Raw genomic sequence first — 10,983 nt, forward strand, 5'->3', positions numbered from 1 at the left:
ATTTTTCATTTCATTTTACACTAGTTGGAGAAGGCAATGGCAACCCACTCCAGTACTCTTGCCTGGAAAATCCCATGGACAGAGGAGCCTGGTAGGCTGCAGTCCATGGGGACGCTAAGGGTTGGACATGACTGAGCGACTTCACTTTCACTTTTCACTTTCATGCATTGGAGAAGGAAATGGCAACCCACTCCAGTATTCTTGCCTGGTGAATCCCAGGGACAGAGGAGCCTGGTGGGCTGCCGTCTATGAAATCACGCAGAGTTGGACATGACTGAAGCGACTTGGCAGCAGCAGCAGCAGTTACACTGGTTAGGATTTCTTTTAGACAGTAGGATAGAATGGTGAGAGGAACATTACTACTAGAGCCACCTCCATGGTTGATGTACAGAATCCGACTGATTTTTAAAACACTGAATTTGTATTTGGCAATTCTCCTGACCTCTTTAAAGTTTTTTTCCTTCATGGCTTTAATTGATTATGCAAACTATACAGTTCTTATTATTACTGTGAATGAGAACTGTTCTCCAAAAGGAATAAATGGCAAAACATTATTGTCTAGCACATTTTCTATTTTATTTTCAAACTAATTATCAGATTATTGGGATCTTACCAGACTGAGTGATAGCCACGTTATCACTGATTACAATTTTCCTCAAATGCATCTATGAGTTTCATGATTTTCTAATCAAAATCTCAACAGGGATTGGTGAGCTGATTTTAATATGCATATGGAACAGCCAAGAGCCAAGGGTAGTCTTAGAATATCTGCCAGGCCTAATTTTCTGTACATTTTTGTCAATGGTAAACCATCTCAGAATTACTGAAGAAGAATCACAATAAGCTGTGTAGTGCAGCAGCAGAGACCCAACCACAGAGATAGAACCACACACATACAGAACCTGCATATATGGAAGGTGTGTTACACACGGGTAGACAGTCTCCCTGATAATGCGGGTTAGACAACTGAGTGATTCACCTGGAACTGACTTTCCTGAGGCTATGAATCTCATATGAGTTCAGGTGTTGTATTTTTAAAAAATTGGAACCAGATCCTGTTGAAAACCAGAGAAGGGAATGGCAACCCACTCCAGTATTCTTGCCTGGAGAATCCCATGGACAGAGGAGCCTGGTGGGCTACAGTCCATGGGGTGGCAAAGTTGGACATGACCTAGCCAACAAAGCACCACCAGCACCATCTCACTAGGGATCAGGGAAAGGCAGACAAAGCAATATATTGCCCCTTCAAGTTTAGATATTACCAAACAGCATGCTGAGGTTTCTCTTTCTCCATACCTTCACCAGCTCCTAGCAGACTGTTGCCATTACACAATCATCGGATTGGCAGGTTGCTTCCCCACCGGTAGCTACTACAGCATGCCTCCAGCACTCAGCCTGCGGTCCAGCCTGTCAGACATCATCAGTGGCTGTGAGGCTGTTCTCTTGAAGCCCCTTTGGAAGGTTGTGCAGCCACTTCTGGGCAGTGGGTTGTGAGCGGAAGTGCTGCGTATTTTCGACCCGAGCAAGACCTTCCACTCCCGTCTGTCCCTGTCCCGGTAACAGAGGAGCCCAAGTGGTTCAGATGGTGCAGAGGCGAGCGGCCCCTCCAGCAGGCTGGGTCCCTGACAGACTGTGAATACAGTGTGGATGAGTGCTAAACATCTGGTTGACCATCTATGCTTGCAAAATAAAGAACCTCCAAAAATCACATGTGCAATCATTTAAGGGAGATCTAGAAGTTAAACTGTTTGCAGAGTAGTAATACAGAACCTGGAGCAGAAGCAACATTCCCTAAATGGGAGTAAAAGCCTCGCCTGGCCTAGATTTAGAGACACACACAGATAAATGAAATTCGACCCTTTCCGTCAAGAAATCCAGACAAGTGAGCTAATACTTACAATAGAGTCATTTCCCTTTGTCCTATCCTATTCAATACAATAAAACACTAGACACACATGGGTAACGAACACTTGAAATGTGGCGAGGGTGACTGGAGAACTGAATTTTTCAAACTGAAGCAGTACAATCTTTCCACTAAACACACAAGTATTTTGATAGGACTATATCGCATTACAACTAAAAATTTAGCATCAGAACTGAAACATGTTGTAAGCTTAAAATATACCAGACTTCTGAAACTTCATTTTAAGTATACGTATGTATTATGTATACACACACCCTTTGTGTTTACACACAGAAAATATCTCAATCGGTTTTATGTTGAAATATGGGTAAATCACATTTTGAATGTATTGAGGCAAAACATTTTATCATCTGCTTTCTACTGTCTTAAGTGTGGCTACTAGGTAGTCAAGAATATGTATACGTATTATATTTGGACAGCACTGGTCATATTAGACTACTTTAAGAGTATGTCTGCTATGTGCTGGAACCTCAGGAGGGCAATTTATGCAGACACCTGTGGCAATTTAGTGCTCTCTATATGTTAAGGCGGAGAGGTTCACAGACACAAGGAAGGGTACCATGGGCCTTCCTGCCACAAGGTCCCGTCCACTACTTCACTCACTGGCATGTGAGCCTGCTGAACAGGTTTTATTAACTTTTCTGAGCTTTTTTTTTCTTAAACTAAAATATGTAGATTAGTGAGGGCCATTTCCCAACTATTGGTCTTTGCCTGTCTTGGCCACCATCTAGTGACATCATAGCCTGAAGTCCAGGGCTATACAAATTCCCTTCGGGGTTCAGCTGCCTTATCTGATCTCTACTCCCCTAGATACCAGTCAAATGTGCTCAGTCATGTCTGACTCTTCGTGACCCTGTGGACTATAGCTCAGCAGGGTCCTCTGCACATGGACTTCTCCAGATAAGAATACTGGAGTGGGTAGCCATTTCCTACACCAGGAGATCTTCCTGACCAAGGGATGGAATCTGAGTTTCTTGCATCTCCTGCATTGGCAGGCAGATTCTTTACCACTGAGCCACCTAGGAAGCCCAAATAACTGAAGGTGGTAACTAATTAGACCTACACAGTTGTATCTATTACCTCAATGCAAGGTAATAAGCCAAACTGATGAGCTTCAGCAATTCCTACCTGTATTCTCCTCAGAGTTTGCCAATATTCAACTCAACTCTAAATCTCTTCGACTCCTTGGGTACTGGGAATGAAGCCCCCTTACCAAATACCCTCATACTTTCCAGGAATGTGAAGAAACTAGATATAAACAATCACATACATTTGGCTAGAGGGTGTCGCCCACACACCTGGCCCCCGAAGGCTCCCTGACTACTTGGGGACCCTCCCAACCGAGCCCCACTCCTAGCTGAGGCCTCACATGGAGGGCAGGTCCCAGACAGCTTCTCTGATGAGGACCACGCTACAAAAATTGTTACTGCTGCTCAACCCAGCATCTCTTGTGAGGGTAAGTCAAAGCAAACAAAAATGTCACCTGGCCTCATTTCAGGTCATGCTTGGTTAACCAGCAGCACATCCAATTTAAAAGACACTATCATGGAATCCAAAGCACCTGTGCTGTGTAGACTGATGCTTTTATGTGGTTCAGAAATGTATCACAGGTCAGCTATGTAACAGCCATCCCACAGAACATGTGAAATGAAAGGACGGAGAGAATTTTACAGTTGTTTTATTTAACAAAACTTACGCCAATGTCTCTATCTATATACATAACGTGTTTCAAAGTCAGAGCAGCAGACACACAGACTATTAATGCAGGACATATAATAATGCTTACAACATGTTATGTGATGTTTTGTTTTCTGCTCAATCGGACACTGACAGATTCAAAAAATATCCCAAAGGCTGAGCAGCATCACATCTTCATTTTCTGGAGTGGCTTACATCATTATGTCCTAAAAAAAAAAAAAGAGGGATGGAACTTTGGAGGGTTAATACATTGCATTCAGTTTAGTTCAACCAACAGCTCTTGGCCCGTAAGAGGGACTCACAAAGTGTTTTGGACTGGGGATAAAAATTTGAGTAAAACAGCCTCTGCTGCTACTGCTGCTAAGTCACTTCAGTCGTGTCTGACTCTGTGCGACCCCACAGACAGCAGCCCACCAGGCTCCCCCGTCCCTGGGATTCTCCAGGCAAGAACACTGGAGTGGGTTGCCATTTCCTTCTCCAATGCATGAAAGTGAAAAGTGAAAGGGAAGTCGCTCAGTCGTCTGACCCTTAGCATGGACTGCAGCCTACCAGGCTCCTCCATCCATGGGATTTTCCAGGCAAGAGTATTGGAGTGGGGTGCCACTGCCTTCTCCGAAAATAGTCTCTGGGTATATTAAAAATTTTTTTTCACTGTCATATCATAAATATAAGAAGGTCGTCTCATTCCTGATCCTCCAAAGTAAGAAAATCTACTTTAAAAAATAAGTTAATGATTTTTGTAGTAAGAACTATGAATAACATTTAGTGAGTAGAGATCCTTCAAAATTAAGGTAAGAAAGTCGACTAATACTCAACACAACTCTGCCTCTACCCTCTCCAGTTTCGTTCGTTTCATGACATTAAGCTACACGTTAACACAGTATTTTCTAAGGTTCTTTATATAAGGAAGACATGTTTTGCTTTCTCATTTTTTCATGACTTTCAGGAAGCCCTCTTAATTCCTTAAAAGGTACTGTCATTCTGAAAATCTCAAGAAGCCTAGCTACATATTCTACTCACAAAATTTTGCTCTGTACAGGTACATAAGCTGACTTTTAGGTAATACTTGAAAAACAGTTGACGCTGCCAAGTGTGAATTCTTCATGTTGACACTTAACACTCTGACCTGATTCAAGGTCATCTTTCCTGGAAGGTCAAGGTCTAGCCTTTCAGGAAAGATGCTACCAAGCAGTGAGGTATAGAAGGAGGAAAAAAAATAAAATCACAGCCTTTTCTTCTCCCCTCAACGCTTAAGAGCCTTCTTTCATGCTAGGGGGTTGGGGGATAACAAGTCTTCTGTGGATAAAACTTAAGAATGCTCTCCTTTATGTAGTGAAGTGGTACACATGACCCATTTCCCAAAAAGCACCAACTAGAAATGCACAAGGACTAAATACTGTACTGAAACAATATACCCATTTGTTCATGGAAATCGGACCCATCACTTACTGTGCTTTCATTTTCTAAAAACAAGATCAGACCATTATAAAAATGTGCTTCCAAAATAAATTATTTCTAGAATATAAAATGCTTTATATTTTTCCAGGCCACATAATTCCATTATAAAATAGGAAATCAGAAAATTAGCTACCACAGTCTTCACATGGTAAAAAGTATGTGTACACACGTATATACACATATAAAAAAACCGAAGTTTCAAATTTCAATAAAAAACTAATAAACCAAAGTAATGATTATGTATTAAACTACACACAAGCCACGTCAATTTATCTGTAATGAGAATTAACTACAAAGTATTACAATCAAATGTATCAGAGGATAACCTAAGACCTCCCCACATGGAAAAGGATCAGGAAGCCTTCAACTGCCAAGACAACAAGAAACCTGCTCATGCCCTTTTCAGATACAATCGCCCAGGTTCTGCAAGCAAGGAATACAAAAGGAAGGAAAACACGTGCCCTGGGGCTGCCTTGCATTTGTGCTCTGCGTTATGGCCGGCTTGGGGCTGGCTGGCGTGTGAGGACTACAATCCGGGTGGAGCCGTGTTTGCCAAGCCATGCACCAGCCCTGCCTTCTGCTGGTGGAGGGGAGCTGGAGTGTTCTCGGAGCTGCTTCCCAAGTGGGGTGAGCAACAGGGAAGGCCTGATTGCAGCTGAGATCAGTTAGAAATTACCATTGATGAAAACTGGGCACAGTGTTCCTGGAACTTGAATAAAGACAGTGGGGAGGCTTCCATTTTGTGGATTCCTGCCTGTTCACAGTGTTTTCATGAGGGAAAAATCTTAAGGAGTGGACAGGTGAGTGGGGAAGCGGTCTTATTCCATAAGAGGGCCTGTTCAGAAAACCCACCAAGGGAGGGCAGAATACGACCTGGCAGGATGGGGGGCGGAGGGGCAGCGTCTGACCCACAGATGGTGGAGGAACACAGAGTGTGCAACACCCAGCCCTGGTTTGTGGGGAACCAAACCGAAACTCACAGTTTCACTAAAGCCCCAACTTGCTTCCCAATCCTACCTCGACTTGTCTCCCCGAACTTCATCCAAGTTCAAAGGAGCCTGTTCACTCACAGTGGACGTGGATTACTCAGCCGACTTTCAGGAGAGTGGCAAGGGCAAACAGGAGACAACTTTAGATATTTTCTCTTTTTCTTCTTCCAAAAAGGCACATTCCCTCCCCCACTGTCATAAATCAAGGTACTTGGAAAGAAAGCAAAAGCTTGAAAATCTTTTATTCTTCCCCTAACATCTGCTGTTGTTGCAAACTCAGGCCAACCTTTGGAATCATTCTTTAAAGGGGTCAACAAAAGCACAATTTCTCTGTGCTACCATGAACACTCAGCAACACCGCAGAGTGGGTGAGGGATTTAAAAGAATGCCACTTTCTTATAACCAAATTTAAGAAAATGAAGTAGCAAATGTAATCTCCATTATGTACCAAATATTTAGGAGATGAGTTAACGCAAAAAGTTAAAAAAAAAACCAAAAAACAAAAAACAAGGGATGTGCACACCAAGACCTGGGTTTAATTCTTCGGTAGCATTTTGTTACATAAGGAGCATGTGTCAAACGTTCTAAACGTGCCCCTCTGAATGGATAAGAAAAGATTTGTTATCTACTCGGAAAAAGGCTGCTGACTGAAGAGAAATCTCAGATCCCACTGAAAATCTGTTCCGAGTTTCCCTTCTCCCCAAACAAATGCATGTAGGTGAATCTGTGCACACTCCTTCAGGGACACAGACCCTTCTGAGATCCAGGCACCCGGCTTGGGCTCAGACTCGTGGCTCTCTCCACATTCCCAGGAGGATCTCAAGACTGACCTGCCCTCCCATCCCTGCATACTCTATTTCCCCCACTGAGTCAGGGAGGGACTCAAAACCAAACCACCCACACCAGGACCAACTGAAAGGGAGCAAAAACACAGTGCTTCTGAGATTGGTTTTTCACTTATTTGCCCTTGGAAGAAAGAACATCCCAGTCTCTGGTTGCCTCTATCAAATGCCGCTGGCCGTGACTCATCCACTCTTCCTGGTCCTCGTAGAGCCGCCCACAAAACCAGCACTTAAATATACACTGTGATGAGTCATCAGGCGAGGAATCCACCACCTGGTAGTTGTTTTTATGAACCTTCTTCAGTTTCATTTTCAGCATCATTTGCCTTTTGATCTGACTGGCTTCCTCCGCGTTCTGGTAGGTCAGTCGGATGTGGTGCCGCCTCATGCCTAACTGACACCTAGTCCTCTCCGACAACACCACCTTGAGGACGTTGCCTTTGTACTTGTTTATTACCTTCATCACGTTGGACACCTCCGGTGAGTCAACGTCAGGATGGTTTAACACGATAACAGGCTGGTTCCGACGGGGGCATTTGATCAACTGGTCTGGTTTAGCTGCGATCAGTCGAAGCTGTCTTGCAACCTGAAAAATGGAAGGATCCCTGAAACAGCGGCTGGGGTCAGTCTGGATTTTGCTTTTCTTCTTGGATGAGCTGATTTGTCTGGGTTTATTTTTACTGATGGGAAGACTTCTGGGAAACAGTTTAGCTTGCTTGCTCATTTCACTGCTTCCTTGTGGGCTGTGCATGGATCCGGGTTTTCTGGGCACGGTGCTACAATGGGCACTCTCTTTTCGTGATTTAGGCCGAAAAGACAGATCATGATTTGGGGACATATCTATGGGCCCACTTTCACTCATCAGAAACTGTACGTCCGGGTCTGTCCGTTTCATTGGGCAGAGCGGAATGGGCTTTATTAACTCTGTCTCAGTGCACGGGATGTTGACAGGTGCTTCGCAGGTTGCCTCTATGATGTGGGAATCCTCAGAGGAATTAAGAACCCTCAACACGGCCCCCTTGGGTATCAACACTGGAGCAGCCACATGGGGCTTCTTGGTCAGTGTGCTTTCGGTTTTCCCACTGCTGCCTTCGACAAGCTGTGGATATGCCTGCTGGTGTGCGAGCTGTCCACTAACATCACCGGCATCCTGAGGTCTGGGGAGTGTGCCCGTGGAATAGCCAGCGCTGGTGAAGGACACGTTAATTTCCTGGATGCCGTCAGGCGTGGCTTTTGAAGTGACCTTAGACGCCTTCCCTACAGAATGTCGATGGGCGCTGTTTGCAGCCAGAGATGAAGGCTTGCCACAGGATTCGATTAACTGGGCTATCTTTCTGCGCAAGAGTTCAATTGACTTTATTTTGGACGTTGAACTATTCCACTTGACCCCCTCAGGGACGTTTTCAGATCCGGAGCTCAGAGAAAAGACAGAGGAGATCACCGGGCCATCGAAGGAGTCATTAGTCTGGTCGGGATTCTTTAATTCCAGAGGTTTATCCCCGGACTGTTGGGCTCTGACTCTGTCTTCTCCCATTACGCTGATGCGTAAATACTCACTTCTGTGTTGAGAGGAAACCTGGCCTGCGTTTGAAACTGCCTTGTATTCCTGTGTCTGGTTGTCTTGCAGCTTCCTGGGAGGGGCGACCATTTTTGCAGGAAGGCTGATCTCATTCCTAGAGCCCAAGTCATTCTGATATAGGGGCAGTGAGTCCTTTTCTCCAGAGAAGGAAATGGTTGCAGGCGGTGCAGAGACAGGAAATAACTGCTGTGGGTCACTGGGTAAGTTTCTTCTGTCTTCAGTAAAAGAAAGGGCAGCTTTATATGGAAAAGAGTTCGATGAAGTTCCAAGACTACGTAAGACACCGTTTTTCACTAGAGATAATGGAGAGTGGCCTCTGAAGGCAATGGAAGGCAGAGCAGCTCTATGGGGATATGTGTAACCTTTTTTCTGCAAACTCTCAACTCTCCCTGGGTTGAGCAGGGATTCTCCACTGCTGTGCCTGCCAGAATTTGGCATGAAAAAATCGTAAGACCTCACCCATTTCACATTTTTAAGCTGCTTCTGAACTGACGGCTGTAGACTACCGATGCCTGCAAGTTTTCCAACAGGCCCTTCAATTGCGAGGGACTGTGTGGGCTCTGTGGAAGCCATTTTTTCCTGCTCGCTTGCACCTCTCTCTTTAGACCCACGTTCGGAACTACCTCCATCACGTCCACTGGTGTCGAGGCTGTTGGTTTCTTCCAGGGGAAACAGTTTGAGTACAAGCTGCTGCGTTCCGTTGACAACCTTCACGTCCATCAGCTGGGCTAGACAGTTGGCCGGGACGACGAGTTCGGCTGGCGCCACTACCGTTAAGGGCATCCCCGGCTGCACGGGCTCTTTCGAGGGGGACAAGACCTCCACCTCCACACTTTTGTTCTCCAGCAGGCTGACCTCAAGGGGCTCTGACAGGGCCCCTTTGTGTGGGATGCACACCACGTCCTTCTGGTAGTCTTTGGTTTCGGGTAACAACGTGATGCTGTGCGTCTTGTCTTTACTTGCATGGAGGGAGAACCTTGAGAGGTGTTCTGACACCTTATTTTGAAAGGCAGTGCTGGGACTGGAAGCTTTTGAAAGCTCTGGGTTTTGCTTGGAGGCACTGATCCTTTTTGGCTCCAGCCTGGCGATGGCTTTGGGCGGCCGTTTTGCCCCCGCCTTCTCGTGGACTCTCCTCCTATGCTTGACGATGTAGTCATTTCTGATAGCACCATAGTCACAGTACTCACATCGATAAGGGAAAACGCCTGTGTGCTTCACCAGGTGTCTCTGAAACTCCCCTTTCGTGTAGGAAATGCAGCCGCAATGAGAACAGACAAACTTAATCTCTTCGTGCTGAAGTGTGTGCTTTTTGTACTGCAGAGGGTCCTTTGTGGAAAAGCGACATTTGTCACAATAGTATTTGCCTGGCTTGAAGTTCCTTACCTTAAACTTGTGATTGACAGAACTTGAGATGGCTTCAGGTTTATTTCCTACTTGAGTAGCACTTCGACTGTTGTTCACAAAGTGGAAATGGGGAGAGGCCACGCCAAGGTTGCATTTGAAGCAAACGTATTTGTCCTCCTTCTGGCTTTGTCCAGTACCCTTTTTCAGATCCTGAAGTGGGACCTCATGCACACTCTTGCACTTTACACACGTAGCAACGGTCATGGCAGCAGACTCTGCCTCGGAGCCTTGATACAGAAGAGTCTGAGTGTCCGGTCTGTCTGGTCGAGTCCCTCGATGAGCATTAGGCTGTTTGGGTGACATGGTCAAAGCATTGCATCCGTCACCCACTTCTGTGCTATAGAGTTGCTGTCCAATGTCCTTCATCTCTTCATTTGCATTTCTAAAAAGCCTGCTGAAATCCAGAAAGATTTCATACGATAAAATCCTTAGGAAGCATCGTTGGTACACTTTGTGGCAGGGTACCTAGGAGCATACTTAATTATCTTTCTTCATAAAGCAGGTTAAGATCCTCAAACGTGACTGCTTCCAATTCTCTTATATTCCAGGCAACACTAAGGGGAAAATAAAGAAATCATAAAGCATGATTAATGCATGAACTTAAGGTTTACCTTAGCTAACATGTTTTCAGACTTACCCTCTATTTCAATGACCTTGGGAATTTTATGCTAAATCTTTACCTATTATTTTGATGCACATGTTGATAGTAACACAGTACAAAGAAGTGAAGTCAAAGTTGCTCAGTCGTGTCCAACTCTTTGCAACCCTATACAGTACATGGGATTCTTCAGGCCAGAATACTGGAGTGGGTAGCCGTTCCCTTCTCCAGGGCATCTTCCCAACCCGGGGACGGAACCCAGGTCTCCCTCGTTGTAGGTGGATCCTTTACCAGCTGAGCCACCAGGGAAGCCCCGGGTATACGTAGTACACAGTACAACAGAACTGGCAAATAACAAGCCTCAACCGAAAGTCATCTACCCTCTAAAAGTCATCACTTTAGCACGGTAAAAATCATGACAGTCACTTGGGATGGCCTTTGCTGAGTGAGTTACTTAAGTGTCATTGAGAGCATTTAGCAATTTCACAAGT

The 10,983-nt window shown here is 45.1% G+C and overlaps 1 protein-coding gene across 1 annotated transcript; it reads right to left on the reverse strand.

Moving 5' to 3' along the window:
- Positions 1-6,568: 6,568 nt before the first annotated feature.
- On the reverse strand, positions 6,569-10,260 carry ZNF518B (zinc finger protein 518B). The gene has a single exon (XM_068975647.1). It carries the CDS (start codon positions 10,258-10,260, stop codon positions 7,027-7,029), a length of 3,234 nt encoding a protein of 1,077 aa, XP_068831748.1. The 3' UTR covers positions 6,569-7,026.
- Positions 10,261-10,983: the final 723 nt, after the last annotated feature.

Source organism: Capricornis sumatraensis, chromosome 7 (genome assembly GCF_032405125.1).
Source record: "Capricornis sumatraensis isolate serow.1 chromosome 7, serow.2, whole genome shotgun sequence".
NCBI classification, from domain to species: domain Eukaryota; kingdom Metazoa; phylum Chordata; class Mammalia; order Artiodactyla; family Bovidae; genus Capricornis; species Capricornis sumatraensis.